Raw genomic sequence first — 18409 nt, forward strand, 5'->3', positions numbered from 1 at the left:
AGATGAAGAGTCAACCACATTGGCTGTGGAGTCACATGTATGCCAGACCAAATAAGGATGGCAGTTTCCTTCCCTAAAGGACATTAGATTAACTAAGAAGAAACTGTTTCTAATGTCAGAAATGTTGGTGGAACAAGTACTTTTTAGGAACTAAACCAATGAGGGCAGCATGGTGGCTCAGCGGTTAGCACTACTGCCTCACAGGGCCAGGGACCTGGGTTCAATTCCCACCTCGGGCAACTGTCTGTGTGGAGTTTGTACATTCTCCCCATGTCTGCGTGGGTTTCCTCCTATAGTCCAAAGATGTGCAGGTTAGGTGAATTAGCCATGCTAAATTGCTCATAGTGTTAGGTGTAGGGGAAATGGGTCAGGGTGGGTTGCTCTTCGGAGGATCGGTGTGGACTTGTTGGGCTGAAGCGCCTGTTTCCACATTGTAGGGAATCTAATCTAAACATTTTTACTCAGTGAGTTGTTATGATCTGAAATGTAGTGCCTTGGAAGGGGGTTTAATATTGAGTTGAAATATCCTGGTGTCTTGGAGAAATCTAGGAGATTGGAGAGCTGGCTTGTGATCAACAAAAACAGTGGAGGTGGACTTGAAAAGGCACTAATTGCCATGAGAGACTTCGTTGGGATCACTTTGAGCTGAACGTCCACAAAATTTCAAACACTTCATCTGCCTGCCCCTTCAGGCCTTATTTCCCGCTGCAAACTACGATGTTTGCCAACCAGATATATTGATTTATTTGTCTTAAGTACTGTTAACACTTCTAATACTTGTATGTTATTTTTTTTTAAACTCACCCAGTGTACCAATTAGCTCCTCATTTACTTTAGCTTGATCAAGGTTCTAATCCTTGGGAAACACTAAGCATAAGCAGTATGTCTCCTAGTTCAGCTTTCCTCATCCTCCTCACTCACTCCTTTGTCAAGAAGAGAAATCTGGCATTGTTTGCCCTTGTCCCCTAAGGGTGGCATCGTGGCTCAGTGGTTAGCACTGCTGCCTCAGAGTGCTAGAGGCCCAGGTTTGATTCCAGCTTTGGGTGTCTGTGTGAAGCTTGCATGTTTTCTTTTGTGTCTGTGTGGGTTTCCAGCAGTTGCTCTGGTTTCCTCCCACAGTCCAAAGATTTGCAGGTTAGGATGATTTAGCTACTGTAAGTGCAAGGTTTCAGGGATAGGGTAAGGAGCTGAGTTTTAGTGGGATGCTTTTCAGAGTGTTGGTGTAAATTCGATGGGCTGAATAACCTCTTCCCACACTGTAGGGATTCTGTGATTCCTTGTGGGAATGCACTTTGACTGTATCTGAACAATTTTCTGTTTTGTTTCCTTTCTGTTTAATTTCCTTTTTTTTAATTTCACTCATGAGTTGAGGCCCTAAAGTAGTCCCCATTTATGAATTGTTTAAGGTCTATTCCCATCTGTCTTCAAATTATCAAGAAGTAGGTGTTAGGATGCGTGACCAAAGGTTTATTCAAGTTAGTAATTTTAAAGGAGAATGGTAATAGAAGTGAAAGAAGCAAAACAGATTTTTCAAGGAATGAGTTCAAAGCTTAAGACCTCGAAGGCTGAAGGTGCAGCCACTGGATCTGAGGTGAAAGACACTTTGGTGCACAAGAGACAATGACTGGAGACACATAGCTTTGTGGGGATAGAATGGATTACAGGGCAAGTTGAACCATGTAGGGATTGAATAGAATAGGAGGAGAATTTTAAAATCCAATGCACATTGCGGTTCTGTATCTGCTGTAGATTTATGAAGGCACAGGTCACAAGCCACTCAAAGCCAAGGCCCAACTGAAGCTGAATGCTTTTTTTTGTATCTCTTCATTATAGAACTGGAAACTCAGAACTGATAAAAACACCAAACAGAGAGAAACACCGTGCAGACAGAAACACCACGCAGACAGAAACACTGAGCTTGGCTATTAACATTTGTTGTAATTCTATTGGAATACATGCTACTGCAGACTAAGAAAAATAAGCTAATCCAGTATAAATCTCTGCAGAAGCAAGCTATTCTGGTAATGAGGTAGTTTTCCAGCTTTACGTTTAAGACTGACAGCAGTACTTTTACCTTGTTTTCTACAGCGTTTTAGGGATAGGGCAAAATATAGTTGAAGTGCGGGATGGGGGAACAAACAGGGGTCATAAAATTTTCGAAAGACAAATAAAATAACATCCCATGCTTACACTGACACTAAATTACTTTTGGATTTACGTCTGTTGTTATTGAGCAAAAGTTTCAACATGTATATCTATTTAAACACTTAAGTTCAGATTTGCTCAGGCATTTGTTGAAGTCAGCTACATATATAGCATTGCACGGTTGACATTTTTCCACATGGATATACTATACAGATTCCATTGCTGCTACTTCTAGTCTGATAAGTGGAAATGCTTGCCAGAGGCTGGAAGTTTCCTATCAAGAAGTCTGGGACTAGACCACTTAAACAAAGCTAGATCCTCCAGGCCCAGTGGTACTTTATCAATCCAACATGGACTTCTGGCTCAGATCCCAGTTTGAGCAAACGTCAGTGGATACCAAAGGGGTACTTAATGTACTCTGATAGATTTCTCTTCTTCAAAATGTAATTAATAAACATTTTTCAGAGTAGACTGCTGCCTGCAAGTATGTTTTGATTTCTACATTGCTTTTCTGAGTTATGACGTCAAGCCTCTGTTATCCAGCCTACCACAGAGCTTACACAAGGGACAACTGCATATTTGAACAAGTTAAAAAGTGTGGGTCCTATTTTCCCATATGTTACTGTTACATTTTGTCTTTTTGACTCAATTTTAAACTGATCAATTAATCACAAATAGGCGAACTCCTGTCTGGGCTGGCACCTGAAGAATGTTTACATGGACAGGTCTCTGTGGAACTCCATCTCACAATGAGGTCTCAACTATTCTGGTCCAATTAGTGTATCCTCATCTTAAAAACAACATGCCTGAGAAAGGCAGCAGCTGTCAGCAGGATTCAGACTGATCTACCAGCTTCATTGAGTTTTACTCTTCCATTTCAAATATTGAACTGATTGGGTAGAACTCAGACCACTGAGGATTGAAGGATATGTCCCAGCTTGTATGGAGAAAATTGACCTATCCTCTCAATGATTCACTCTCATTCTCCTATTCCAGGAATTCCTAATGAAATGATGTCTTTATTAGCACACCAAATGATTCATTGTTATTAATTAGTGATATCCATTGAGCATTTTTTGTACTTCAGTACAAGACATAAATTCTTTGTTCACTGTTATGTTTGTTTATGTTTCAACTTGATTCCAATAAAATACACTAGTCATTGGAAATTTTAGAATCTGTAATTTATGCAAGATGATTGAGCAAAGTATCAGAAATGAGAAAAAAAAGGCCTATTTTTACTAAGGAAATACTTTTAAAAATCAGGAGCTACTTTTTAAAACAGTTAAGTTATTGAATTATGTGAATTATTATGCTTCTTCAGTAATTCCAGTTTTAGTATTGTGTCCTCATTCCGTGAGGTGGCTAAACTGTGGTTTTACTAAGTATTTTCCTTTCATATTGACTCATGGGGCTAAAACATCCTACTGACTCTGTGATTCAGTGCAACAGTATTTGCTTCTTTGATCCAAAAGAGGTTTGCACAGTTTATTTTTCTTTGTTGCAGTCTTAATTTTCAAAATGAAGTCAGTTTGTTGCCTCACAAACTTTTCTCATGCCATTAAATTGAATTTAAAGACGATTCTTCCACACCCTGCATACGCACTGATGGGTCACAGACACAGTAAATCTAATCTAGTCATGTCTTTGTTGTTTCTACAAGCAAAATTTCTCCTGAAACATTGGGTCACCAAATGTTTTGTTTAAATGAATGATCTGAAAAATGTGGCAGTGTTACCCACTAGCAACAAATATCCATAAATATGGCTGGATTAACCACTTTGCTTTACATTAAAATCATGGAATATGCAACAATTTCCTGATACGCATTCCTGCTGGGTGAAGTGCTGTGCTGAAACTGCACATACCTTAGGCAATGTGAACAGAATCAAAGAAAAATCATCAATTTGAAAATCACACAGCAGCTCACCCAATGACCTCTGTGACATCCACAGAGAATTTTCAAACTAATCCCCGTTCTTCCACACTTCAAAGGTATAGGTCTCACCAGAGAATGCAATGTATTACCAAAATTACCACCTTACTGTCTCAGAGGAAGAATCAAAGCTGTTAGATACTTTGATTCCAACTGGTAAAATTCAAAGGCCTGACCAGCACCTACAATGAAGCTCGACTATGCGGAAAGAGGTAATTCAGCCCATGGGTCTGCACTGACCCTCCGAAGAGCATTCCAGTCACTGCTCCCCACCCTATCCCCATAATCCCGCATTTACCATGGCTAATCCACCAACCCTACACATTCCTGGACAACAAGGAGCAATTTATCATGGCCAGTCTTACTTAACCTGCACATCTTTGCACTGTGGGAGGAAACCAGTGCGCCCAAAGGAAACTCACATAAACACGGGAAGAGAATGCGCATACTCTATCTGCAGAGTTGCGCAAGATTGGAATTAAACCCAGGTCCCTGTGTTGTGAGGCAGCAGTGCTAACCCACTGAGCTGCCTTGCCTCCCTATGCTCAAAAGCCTTGACAGTTTTCCTGCTGAGCTCTGCAGAACCACAGTCCCCATACTCCCACCCTGCCACACTTAAATACCACACTTAATTTTGACTCCCAGATTAATTGAAGAAGGTTTTTAAAATTTCCTCCAAAATGGGTGTGAAGTTAGTGGAGCCATCAATTGAAGCTGCCATTTGAAGGTCAAACTGTTTTCAGGTTCAGGCATGATTGGAATGAGCAGTGAAATCCAAACAGGCAGCTTGGTGGTGCCATATCCAGCTTGGTCAGGGGAGGAAGCCTATTGCAGAGGGGTTGAGGACTTGCTAGTAACAGGATGCCTGTTGTTCCTGGTCACGGAAAAATGAATCCACCAAAAATTCTTGGCTATTTGTTGAACATTTAACATCAATTCCTTTTAAATGAAAATTTTGTCCGTTTGTAACAATTGTGAAGGGTCTGATAACAAATGTAGGACTCCTGTTTTCCATTATTAACCATCAGTAACAGACAGACTTGATTCTCATTCATTTACAGGGTAGATTGAAAATTGCATCAAATTAGAACAAAAAAAATTGAATGCTCGAAATCTGAAGCTGGAGAAACAGTTTTAAAGAAGGGCAGTAGACTCAACATTAATCTGTGTTTCTCTCCACAGATGTTCAGACTTGCTGAGTTTCTCCAGCAATTATTGTTTTTTTGTTTGATAATTGCATCAGATGGATTTTCACTGTTAATGGGACAGCAAAGCCAAAACATTCCACACACACAGCTGCTGTAAGTGATACTGTGGGACGCCCATCATCCATTATGTGCAACAGTCCTCTGCTCTGACCTTGTAATGGCCTTTTCTGGAACTTGAGAAAGGTAGTTTTGAGCATGTTCCTGAAAAGAAACGAGCAAGTAGGATTCAAAATGGACAGACAGTGAAGCCCAAAATGGAGAAATAATAAAGCAGGAGGGGATTGAAGAAACTAGTGGGTCTGAACTGAATGGAAGGTGAAACAAAATTATTAAGTGACAAAAATCAGCAAGAGGAGCAGAAATAAGCCATTCAGCACATCAAGTATTCGGGAAGCTTGGTGACTCAGCGGTAAGCACTACTACCTCATAGCACCAGGAACCTGGGTCCAATCCCAGCCTTGGGTGACAGCATGTGAGGGTTTTGCATCCTCCAGGTGCTCCAGTTTCCTTCCACACCCCAAAGATGTGCAGGTTCGATGGATTGACTATGGTAAATTGTCCCATAGTGTGCAGGCTGAGTGGGCTAGCCATGGTAAATTACAGGGTTGGGGTGGGGGCATGGGTCTGGGTGGGTTGCTGTTTGGAGGGTCATTGTGGGCTCACTGGGCTGAATGCCTCTTTCTGCAATGTATGGATTCTATTATTCTAAGCCTGCTCCATCATTTCATAGGATCCTGCCTGATCATTCACCTCATTACCCTGGTACTCCTTTCTCCCCATATCTTTTAGCCCTAAATACTATATCTAACTCCTTCTTGGAGACATTAAATGTTTTGGTCTCAAACACGTTTTCTCTGTGAAGAAATTGCTCTTCATCTCATTCCTAGATGCCCTTTTCTGTATTCTTAGACAATGAGCCCTAGATTTGGAATCTAGTCATTAAGAACATCCTTCCTCCAATAGTTCTGTTAGAATTGTATTGGGTTCTATGAGAAATTCCACCCTCCCACCCACCAAATTCCAGTGAACATAGTCCTAGCCTATGCAGACTCCCTTCATATGTTGATACTGCCGACCCAGGAACCAGTATGGTAAACCCTGAACAACCAGTACATCCTACCTCAGATAAGGAGATGAAAACCACATATAATCTCCAGGTGTGGTCCCACCCAGGCCCTGTACAATAGTAACATGACATCCTGCTTCTCCACTTGGATCCTGTTATGAATGTCAGCATACCATTTGTCTTCTTCACTGCCTGCTATACCTGCATATTTACTTTCAACCACTGGTGTACAGGATACCTTGCATTCCCCCGTTTCCCAATCTGTTACCATTCAGGTAATGGTCTGCCTTCCTGTTTATTAAATCAAAGTTGATAATGTCACATTTATCCACATTATACTTCATCTACCTTGCATTTGCCCAATCACAATGAAGCATTTCTACATCCTCCTCACAATTCACCCTCCCCAACCCACTTTGCAAACTTGGAGATATTGCATTTAGTTCCCTCATCTTTAACATATATTGTGAAAGGTGGGATCCCAGTAGTTACTGCATCACTTGGTAAAAGACCCATTCACTCCTGTTCTTTGTTTCCTGACTGTCAACCAGTTCTCTATCCTTATCACCACACAACCTGCAATCCCATCCACTTTAATTTTACATGCTAATATTTTCTATGGGACCTTATCAAAAGCCTTCTGAATTCAACTAGCTCCCTTTATTTACTCTATTAGTGTCCCGTCCTGTCACTGTTTGCAAGTGCTTTGTTATTAAATCTTTTACAATTAATTCCAGTGTTTTCCCCGGTACTGATGTAAGGCTAATGGTCCTTGATTTCTGTTTTTTCTCTGCCTCCTTTTCTAAATAGTGGAGTTTCATTAGCTACCTTCCAATCCATGGAACTGCTCTCGAATCTTAAAAGATGACAATTAGTAAATCCATTATTTCAAGAGTCACTTCTTTAAACATTCTGTGATATAGATGATCAAGCCCCAGGGATACATTGGTTTTTAATCTCATCAATTCCCCAAAAAACTAATTTCCGACTAAAACTGATTCTTTCTTAGAATCAAAAAATCCCGACAGAGCTGCAAGTGGCCATTTGGCCCATCAAACTTTTTCACACAGAGGGTTCTTATGTGAAATTAACTATCAAAGGAAGTGGTAGATGCAGGCACAGATACAACATTTAAAAGATATTTGGACAGGTACATGAATAGGAAAGTTTAGAGGTCTATGAGCCAAATGCAGGCAAGCGGGACTGGTTTAGTTTGGGAAACTTGGCTGGCATGGATAAATTGGATTGAAGAGACTGTTTCCTGCTGTATGACTCTATGATTCTGCACCGCCCCTCTGAAGAGCATCCCACCTAGATCCCCATCGCCATTCCCACATTTACCATGGTGAATCCACCTAGCCTACATATATTTGGACACTACTGGGCAATTTCTAGTGACCAGTCCACCTAACTGGCACATCTTTGCACTGTCAGAGGAAACCAGAGCACCTAGCAGAAACCCACACAGACATATGGAGAATATGCAAATTCTGCACAGTCCCAGGGCTGGAATTGAACTTGGGTCCCTTGCGCTGTCAGACAGCAGTACTCACCAGTGTTCTCCCTCTCAGTCGATCTTCTGTTCCCCAGCATTTTTAGGACATTATTTGTGTCCTTCCTAATGCAGTCCGAACCAGAATTGCATTTAATTACTTTTCCATTTCTTTATTTGCTATAATAACTTCCCAGTTACTGACTGTAAGGCACTTACATTTGTCTTAACTAAACTTGCTCTCCTCACATACCTGTAGAAGCTTCTACAATCAGTTTGTCTGTTCCCTGAAAGTTTACTCTCATGCTCAGTGCTTCCCCCTGCCACCTTATCAATTCTTCTGCCTTTCTTTCCTGAAATCAAAACCATTCTTTTTTGGCCAACTTTTATGTCCCTTCCTATCCCAAATTTCCCTTGTTAGCTATGGTTGGGCTACCTTTCCCATTTTATTTTTGTGTCGGACAGCACAGAGCAAATTGTGAGCTTAGACTGATTAGGGATAATCAGCATGGATTTCTGTGTGGAAATTGTGACTCACAAATTTGTGTTATTTGAGGATATGACCAAGAAGATAGATGAGGGCAGAGTTCTAAATTTTGTCTATACGGACTTTAGCAAGGCCTTTGACAAGGTTCTGCAGGTTGGACTGATTAGTAAAATTAGATCATGTGGGATTCAGAGAGAGTTTGCCAATTAAATTAAAAAATTGGTTTGACAGTAGGTGATAGAAGGTGGTAGAGGAGGGTTGTTTTTCAGACTGGAGGCCAGTGACCAGTGATGTTCCACAGGGATTGGTGCTGACTGCACTGCTGTTTGTCATTTATATAAATGATTTTGGATGATCATATAGGAAGCATGGTTAGTAGGTTTGCAGATTGCACCAAAATTGGTGGTATAGTAGACAGTGAAAAAGGTTATTTAAGAATATAAAGGGATCTTGATCAGGTTGGCCAATGGGCTGAGTAGTGGCAGATGAAGTTTAATTTAAGTAATTGCAATGTGTTGCATCTTGGTAAGATGACAGGACTTAAACAGTCAATGGTAGGGTCTTGTGGAGTGTTGTCGAACAGAGAAACCCAAGGGTTCAGATGTGTAGTTCCTTGGATGTTGCGTCACAGGTATACAGAGTGGTAAAGTAGGCATTGCTCCGACCATTGACTATAGGAGTTGGGACATCATGTTGCAGTTATACAGGACTGATAGACAACATTTAATACAATTACTCAAATTATTTGATTAATTAGTACAAAAATTAAAGACAGTTTCCTAATTTATCATATACATTCTGTTCTGCATGTGTTTCTTCAGCGCGAATTGGCTTTAACACAATTGAAGAATTTAGGCCGTTATTTGTAGAATGCAAACTTTCCTTGTGTATATTGGCTATAAGGTGATTCAGCCCCCATTAGTCAAAATGATGCGTCTATTGTACAATTTTCTTATAACGTGAGATCGCTCAAGAACAGAGCTATCATGTTATATCAGAACTAACTGTAGCTAAAATCAGTGCTCAGTTTCAATGAGATATCAGGGATAAAGATAGTGTTAAATAACAAGGGATTTTGCCTTTTTTTTGCTGAAATCTAAACTGCTTCCGATTGTCAGATTTTTTTTTTGGTCAATTTGTATGCCCTTTCCTTGGATCTTGTCACATCTCTGATTTCCCTGGTTTGCCATGGTTGGGCCACCTTTCTCATTTTATTTTTGTGCCGGACATCACAGAACAAAGTGTAAGCTTCAAATTCAATTTGAATTGGCCAAGTACCTGATCAATTGATCCAAAAATTAAAACCGCTTCCTAAGTTATCATGTAATGAAAACCAGTGCTCAGCTAAATTTTTTTAGATTACTTCCAGTGTGGAAACAGGCCCTTCGGCCCAACAAGTCCACACTGACCCACCGAAGCACAACCCACCCATACCCCTACATTTACCCCTTACCTAACACTACAGGCAATTTAGCATGGCCAATTCACCTGACCTGCACATCTTTGGACTGTGGGAGGAAACCGGAGCACCCGGAGGAAACCCACGCAGACACGGGGAGAATGTGCAAACACCACACAGTCAGTCGTCTGAGGCGGGAATTGAACCCGGGTCTCTGGCACTGTGAGTGCAGCAGTGCTAACCACTGTGCCACTGTGCCGCCCACAAATAATGAAATAGAGGGGATAAAGATAATATTTAATTACAAGGGATTATAATATTATAACTGTTGTGGTTCAGACGCTTTGGGTAGATCAACGCCAACCACCTTCTTGCTGATTTCCATCTTAATTGTTGATGCCAAATGGGGAAGGGTGCCCACATGCCTCGGCAGAAGGTAAAATTAATCTTAATGAACAGTCAATAGATTTATCACATATTGCTTACTAGCTATTTACGTTACGTTAGAGATGATGGTCTCCTCTGAAACTCAGACTCAATTAAAGAGTTCACATTACTGCAATTGAAACATTCTTGTACATAATTGGTAACAAACAGAACTGGTTAGCTCCTCCAGGAACGGTCCTTTTTATTATGATGGATGGAGCTTATCTCATGATGTCATGATGGACTCTCTTGGGTACGAAATGCCTATATAATGAGTCACGCAAAAACAGTCTGAATTTTAAAATCTGCAGGTTTGTTTTGATTATTTTTATTCATATGGCTAGGCAACAGTTATTATTTGATACTGAAGTTAACAATCTGCTGAATGGCTTTAACTGATGTCATTATAAATGGTTAAGATGCCATCAGGGGTTGAGTTCAGTATGGAGTTCAGTATGTAGATGATGGGTTGACTTAGAACATAGACCATTACAGTGCAGTACAGGTCCTTCGGCCCTCGATGTTGTGCCGACCTGTGGAACCAATCTGAAGACTGTCTATCCTACGTTATTCCACTTTCATTCATTTATTCCATTTTCTTCCACACTGAAAATATGGATGGACACATTTGAGCTGTTTATTTTTTGTTTTATTTGCAGGCAAATGGTTACATCCTCCTGGCCCACCTTGACAGTTGTCCAGATTTTCCATGAAGGGTTAAAACCTGGGACTTCATCATTGATGCCAGTTACCAGTTTTGTGGTTGGTGATATTTTCATTCAACCAGGAGGGATACCATTGAGAGGAGGAGCTGTCGGCATTTTGTAGGCTGTAGAATGTAGCAGCTACAGATTTTTGGATGCATGCTTTTGGTTTTACTGAGATTATGTGGGAATAAGAGTGGTTTGTTAGCTGTCAGACATGGTATACTTTCAGGGGGCTCTTTTCTCTGCAGATATCAGGAAGTTCAGGTTGGGAAGCTGCATTGGTCTGATATACCTAGAAATAAACCTCATCACAACATAGACTTAGATATCTACTGACTTTACGTGGAGGCTCCTGAGCCAGGTTGACCAGCAGTATTTAGCTGCTGGATAGACCGGGTAAGTGAAACAATGCTGCCCAACAGGTGAAGAATGATGAAAGGATATTTTGACATTGGTGAGTGGTTGATCGCACAACCAGAGATAAAATTATTTTCTGGACTTCTAGTTCTTCAGATGGAAGGCTGAAACTACATTATTGGCAGTTTTTGCTTTTAGTCTCAATTTTTTGAAATAAATTTCCAGAAAACATGGATCTTTGTTTTGTTGAGACATTTGCCTTATAAAAATTAATGGTTCAATAAAACATTTCGGTTAACATCCCTAAGTACAGGAGAAACAGTTGATTGGTGAGTTGTTCCTGAGACTTCCTTTTAAATGTAGTATTTAAATATGGAGCCCATGGAATGCCTCTCCTTTCGCATAGAAACTCTAAGACACTTCTTGAGCAGGGAATGTTATTAACTGCAGGAGCTAAAACTCTGGGTTTCAGGGTTTAGGTGACAGCTGCTGTGATTATGAAACATCTGAAATGCTGAGTTTTGAGTGTAGATATGGTCAACCAACAGTTTAAGGGCATACAGAAACAGATTAAACAGACAATCAAAGAGGACCAGGAGAATTGGACATGCATCACTTGAGTGCATCTCACTCACCAAACAATATGCAGCTCTGATTATTGGTAAAGATGGTGGTTTGCCAGGCAAAGTTCAGGCAGCTGGGAAAGAAACTCAAAAGTCGTAATCTCAAGATTACTGTTAGTGCTTTGTACTATTGAGTGTAGGAATAAGGATAGAGCAAATTAATATATAATTTAATAGATTGTACATTTGGGAGGGTTTCAGATTCCTGGGACACTGGGGCCAGTTCTTCAATATACAAGCTGAAGGGAAGTACGGAGTCATTAAAAAGGTCATGAGTGGTGCAGGGTGATATGCCGTGGGAAATAGCAGGAAAGAATCTAAAGTGTTCAGAAGTTGTAGGAATTACCGATAAGGGTTGGAGTACCAGTGCCCAAGAGGTTTGTACTACTCAAGGGAATCTGTTACCATGTAACCACAGGATAATCTGCAAACAGAAACCCAATATCGGTAACGTTGAGAATCACCACAACGTTAATTGCTACATCCCTGGCTGTATCCCAAGTGTGGGTTTTCCAAGGCAACCATATATAGTTACAATAGGAAAGTGGCCAAAGCACTGTTTAGGAAGGCTGGAGCGTTTCTGATCTGGCTTGAGTAACCAAGCTGTGAAGTCAGTTAGCTTTGTCTTCATTGTAAGTTTTCCGCATTTGAAAGGTGGAAAGGATTACAGAGGTGACCATCAAATTCCATCTGAATACAAAATAAAAACCAAAAGATGTGTGGATTGATGTAAATCAGAAACAAAAATAGAAATTGCTAGAGAAACTGAGCAGGTCTGGCAGTGTCTATGAAGAAGAGTCAGAGTGAATGATTCAGATCCGGTGACCTTTCCAGCCACTCTCACACCTCCATAGCTGAATTTTGGTTTCGGGGCAAGGCTGTCCAGTGTGGTTAGTGATGCCAGTGAGGAACCCTCAGATTGGAGCTGAAGAATGGTTCAATGCTTGCCACAGCATAATTAGACTACAAGCAAACAGCTGCTTGAAGTGAGATTCCATTGTCAGGGCCATTCTTCATGAGTTCTGCTACCTGGTAAAAATTTCCAGAACCGTTGTTATCTGCTGCGTTCCTGAAAACTTCCTTTAGCAGAGGGGTGCTGCTTTGCATCCTGAAGTGATAGAGGACACTCTTTCTGTTTCTAATAAGGGGAAGGCTGAAGAAATAGGTGAGCAGCAGCTGGTGCCTGCACCTTTTGGACTGTGCACCAGGGAGGTTCAGGCGAATGAGCTGGCTACTACTCAACATTAACAGGACACATCTCCTGTACATCTCAACATACATATGACATACCACTGTTCATTGTGTAGCCTCTCTAAACCCTGTGCCTCAAATAAGGTGTTGTGAAAATCTAGTTCATGGTTCATAGTAATATTTTAGGAAAAATATTTATTTCTGGGAAGATTATTTTTGCTAAGGTAAGGTAATTAGAATTCTGTGCTTTAGTAATCACCAGAACCCCTCAAAACAAAACAGCAGTTCTGAAAGTTATCCATGTTTGTTTAATACTCTCAGAATAGAAGGCAAGGAACTATAAAATATCCGAGGTTGCAACCTTCCAAAGCTATCAGCTTATTGGTTCACTTTCTTCACTCAAGGCTGAAGTCACTGAAGGTACAAGGTGCAGTTCTAGCCTTGATTCTGGATTGTCCTTTCCATGTATTTCTAGCTTGAAGCTGGAACCTGCAGTTGTGGACTGCATGAAGGTTCCTCTCAACTGCAGACCAAAAATACCCAGAGACATTGGAACTACTGCAGACAGGTGTGGCTGGTTTTTCAAAACGAGACTGTGAATAACTGACACCAGGATTTCTGCCTTACCGCCTTGGCCTTGCGCCCACTTTGCACCATGCCTCTATCATACCAGTTATCCAGCTTGCCATGTGATCGTATTCAGCTTGTATCTCCCACCCAATTGGAAAGGCCACTCATGTTCAGTGACTCACCCTGTGCTGACCTTGTCTCTTTACATTCCTTTAAAATCTTCATCGTGGAACAGCTGCTAACTGAATGGAAGTTCATGCAATCATACATCCTCAGTACTCTAGTGGAGTACTCTTCTACCTGCTTCAACCTGACCAGGCACCAGTACTTTGTACACCCAAAAGCATACTGGCAGTGGAGAAACACTGATGTGTGAGGACATGGATGGGAGGCAAAACAGGAATTCCATGAGAACAATGTCCAGCTTCCCCTTGCTGCTGTAATTTCAGGGTGAGATGATAATGAAGTTGTAAAGGGTTTAGCAACACCCTGGATGGCTTTTTTTTTGTTCCAAAAATGCCTCAGATCCACTTGTTTTAATAGACCACCAGGTAGAGTCAATGTCCTAGAACATTGCAAACAATCCACAGTGTAAATCATATGATTTGCATTCTCTCAATAATTGAATATGTGTAAAAATGTTTCTTAAAAACATATATGCCTAATGATACCAAATAAGCTTGAAAAACAAAGTGCCCCACTATGAGTGCTTCATTTTCTTCAGAAGATGGGATCAGACCACCTTAAGTAAAAATTGATACAAACCTATATAGATTCCACCTTCAAGTAGCTGCACATGAAAGGAAAAGCTAGTTAATTAATTGTTTTGTAGCTAAAATAGTAACTGGATTATTTATCAGTTAAATTATAGATGTATAAATTTAACAGACTACAAAAAAAATCCTTTCAGAACTTTCTGGTTTTTCTCAGCAGATTATACAAAGCAGCACCTTAAACTTCACAATACATCTTTTTAAACAAAGAATTACAGAAACAAACCATTTGATCTAACAGAGCCATGGTAGTATTTATATATAAGTCTCCTCCACATTAACATGCTTCTACTTCTTTTTCCCCCTCATAAACCTGAAATGGCAACCCTACATGACCAGATGTTTTTTGAGGTAGGAACTTAATGGTCAAAGCATGTGCAACACTCAGACATTGTACCATAACCTTGTGATCTTAATCTAATGTTCTTGTTAATGCAGTTGATCTGAACTTGCTGAAAGAAGAGGTGAAGCTGTACAGCTGCACACCACGCAACATATCAGTGTCTCTGAGAGAGGAACTCAAACGGACAGATACCATCTACTGGCCAGGGTGTCTACTGGTAAAACGCTGTGGGGGAAATTGTGCCTGCTGCTCCCTTGGCTGCCAAGATTGTCAATGTGTTCCCATCAAAGTGTCAAAAAAATACCATGAGGTATCTGGTAGCTTCTTCAATGATTTTTCTTTCAAACTTTTACTGTAATAATCAAATGTTATCAATAAATGTTTTCTTTGTTGGGAAAGAAATGTTGGAGTGTAAACTGTAGTAAGACAGGATATTTTTAAATCCTTAGCCCCTGTGTATGGGTATCCAAAGACTTACCCGAAAGAACTTATTATCTCTTAAAATTTGGCTGCAAATTTAACCCAGTAACTTTCCAACAGGTTTTTACAAGGAGAAAGAAAAGTCATTGTCTGATTAATCTGAATTCATGGGCTTTTGGCAGATTCCAACACCTCATAGTTATCATACTTCATAATATATTACTGAATAAAGGAAAAGTGCAACGAAAATAGCATATTATACATGTTACATGACATCAGGTTATCATCCAATAGGTAAGTAAACCAGTTGGACTATAAACTGGTATCGTATGATTTTTAACTTTGTCCACCCCAGTCCAACATCAGAACCTCTACATCATATTATAATTGGAATAGTTTAAAGTTGTACAATTCCCATGCATTAAAAAAACACGGAATAGCACAAATACTGAAAATCTGGAATTAAAAACATAATAACTGGATATGAATTTCAGGCTCAGAATCTTTGTAGAGAAAGGAGTAGAGTTAATATTTCAGGTTTGAGACTTTCATCAGAACTAGGAATCATTAGAGGTGTCAAAATCAATGCATTGATTTAGATTACTTACAGTGTGGAAACAGGCCCTTTGGCCCAACTGACCCGGCGAAACGCACCCACCCAGACCCAGTCCCCTACATTTACCCCTGCACTTAACACTACGGCAATTTAGCATGGCCAATTCACCTAACCTGCACATTTTTGGACTGTGGGAGGAAACCGGAGCACCTGGAGGAAACCCACACAGACATGGGGAGAATGTGCAAACTCCACACAGTCGCCTGAGGCGGGAATTGAACCCGGGTCTCTGGCGGTGTGAGGCAGCAGTGCTAACCACTTTATTTGTACATTCATTGCATGCCACAATGTTTTAGAAAATAATTCAATGGCAATGATATTTTTCAGATCAAATAAGGTTGGGCAGGTGGCAGAGGCTGGGGAAATTTACAATGGGACCAAAACAAGAAAGAGAAAAAAGTACAATAGAATGGAACTGGAGATAAGGTCATTAGACAGCAGGATTAGGAGTGAGAGGACAGGAATCCCAAAGGAGGTGGAAAAGAGAATCAATGGTACCTTTCTGTAATGCAGCTTCCTTGCTAAACCTTCCACATTCCTGAAGAAGGGCTCATGCCCGAAACGTCGATTCTCCTGCTCCTTGGATGCTGCCTGACCTGCTGCGCTTTTCCAGCAACACATTTTCAGCTTCCACATTCAGTGCCAAATTTGGGATTCCAAAACCAATGTGCCAACACTTTTGCCATTCGCTGTTATTTGTTGAATGCTATATTCCAAATGGCTGTGAGAATAAGGAGATCAATGGATTAAAGATCCGTCATGAATTGCTAATGTTTTATTTCTTTATGAGATGTGGCCATTGTCGGCATAGAATTATTCAACATGTTGACATTTATTTTTCAGCCATTATTCTTCTCAAACACAATACAAGTGATTAAGTCATAAGTGTGTAATATTCATGTGGAATACTCAGCTGTGAACACAAAATTGCATCATCTTTTGTCAATTTAGTATCCAATTACTTAAAAATTAGATTTTCTTTAGTTGCTGATTTTATGATATTGATATTCTTCTTTAGAGTTCTAGCTGACATATGCGTATCACTGCCATAATATGCTGTTTGAATTTCAAGAAGCCCAAGTAAGAATTTGGATGATATCGCACTGATGTCAAGGTCACTTATTTTATAAAGACAGCTTTACAAGAGAGATTTATTGTATGGACAGAATCCCCAATGATGTATTTGGACATATTGTTTGTATTTTAGTGTGTTAGTAATGGAAGATTCAAAGTATCTGGTATAATCTATTTAGTGACAGGAATAAAGCTCCTTCATCTTTCATGCTGTTTTAACTTAATGGCTTAAACTTTTTTCAGGTTCTTCAACTACGATATAGAAGTCCTGGGAAACCATTGCAGAAATCCCTGGCAGATGTGGGATTGGAGCACCATGAAGAATGTGGCTGTGTGTGTAAAGGAAAAACAGAAGGTTAAGCTAGTTTGCCCTTTTACCTTTCAAAGACTTGAAGCATTGAAAAATGGGGCCTGTGTGCATTATCTTGTTCAGAAATCACACTCATCTCAGTTTTCGACTTTCCACTTTCTAGCTTTTTGGTGGACTTTGGTGTAGACATGTAGCTCTCCTGCCTATAAATGGACCTGAGAAGTATGAAACAGGGGACGAGCTCCATTCCCAATAAGGTTTGGATAACTAGATGATGGCAAAGAAAATAGCTCATGCATTGAACTCTGGGTTCCCTTTCTTTCTCACCTGTGTAAGGATATAAATATTACTTAATTTACTGTTCCAGTTCTGAACCAAGTAAAATTGCAGAAAATAGTTTTCAAGAGAAAGGACTACTTCTGGAATCAACTACTGCTTACCACCGTAAATGTTGTGACTTGCAGTATTCCTCGCCATGTGGCTGAAAACTTCCAAGAAAATCTGCTTGTATTGTGCTGCTTGTCCTCATGTGATATCACTTCCTGTGTGCATCATTTTCTTGCATACACAATTTTAAAGAGAAATCTGCATGTTTATCTGCAATTTCTGCTACGATATCCTAGTAAATGTGTCACAGTGACAATATACTGAAGAGATACAGAATTTGAGGAGAGCAAGGACTTACCAGACTTTTCTGAGGGCATTGCCTGAAGTTGTGTACATTTTTTTATATCTTCTCATTTAGGCTAATATGACTAAAGCTTTTTTTTTGTATTACATTAAATGTATCTATTTTGTACCAAACCTATTTAAGAATTTAGCTTTTGCATTGTCTGAGATGACTCATGATTTACAACACTTTAAACAAAAGGGAAATGGGTAGGTGTGATCAAAAGCACAGTCATATCATTGCACTGTCAGTGTTGGTGCTTTGTGTAATGTACTGTATATATCTTTTTCTACAGTAGCCACTATTTCAAAGGTCGAATTAACCAGAACGTCTACTTAATTGTCTACTTTGTTCATAAAATAGTTGTATCTGTATCTTAGTTTGACTTGGTCCTTTCTCTTTTTCAATACAATGTCATAAGGTAAAGAATATATAGCTAATGGGCAACTTGTATCAACGCAAACTTTCATTGGTGAATTTACTAACTGAGCTAGTAAGTGCAAGGTGTTCTAACTAGAGCAGCTGCATTATTAAAGGCTTCGCTACAAAAAAAGCTAGTTTTCCAGAAAGTTAGTCTTTCTCAATTGAAAATATTT

At 40.0% G+C, this 18409-nt stretch overlaps 1 protein-coding gene across 1 annotated transcript in view; it reads left to right on the forward strand.

Moving 5' to 3' along the window:
- pdgfc (platelet derived growth factor c) overlaps positions 1 to 18192 on the forward strand; it is a 403197-nt gene extending 385005 nt beyond the window's left edge. The window contains exons 5-6 of the mRNA XM_072584280.1: positions 14819 to 15033; positions 17077 to 18192. Coding sequence (XP_072440381.1) covers positions 14819 to 15033; positions 17077 to 17193 — 332 coding nt within the window. The 3' untranslated portion in view covers positions 17194 to 18192. The remainder of the gene's footprint in view (positions 1 to 14818; positions 15034 to 17076) is intronic.
- Positions 18193 to 18409: the final 217 nt, after the last annotated feature.

This window comes from Chiloscyllium punctatum, chromosome 14 (assembly GCF_047496795.1).
Source record: "Chiloscyllium punctatum isolate Juve2018m chromosome 14, sChiPun1.3, whole genome shotgun sequence".
Classification (NCBI taxonomy): domain Eukaryota; kingdom Metazoa; phylum Chordata; class Chondrichthyes; order Orectolobiformes; family Hemiscylliidae; genus Chiloscyllium; species Chiloscyllium punctatum.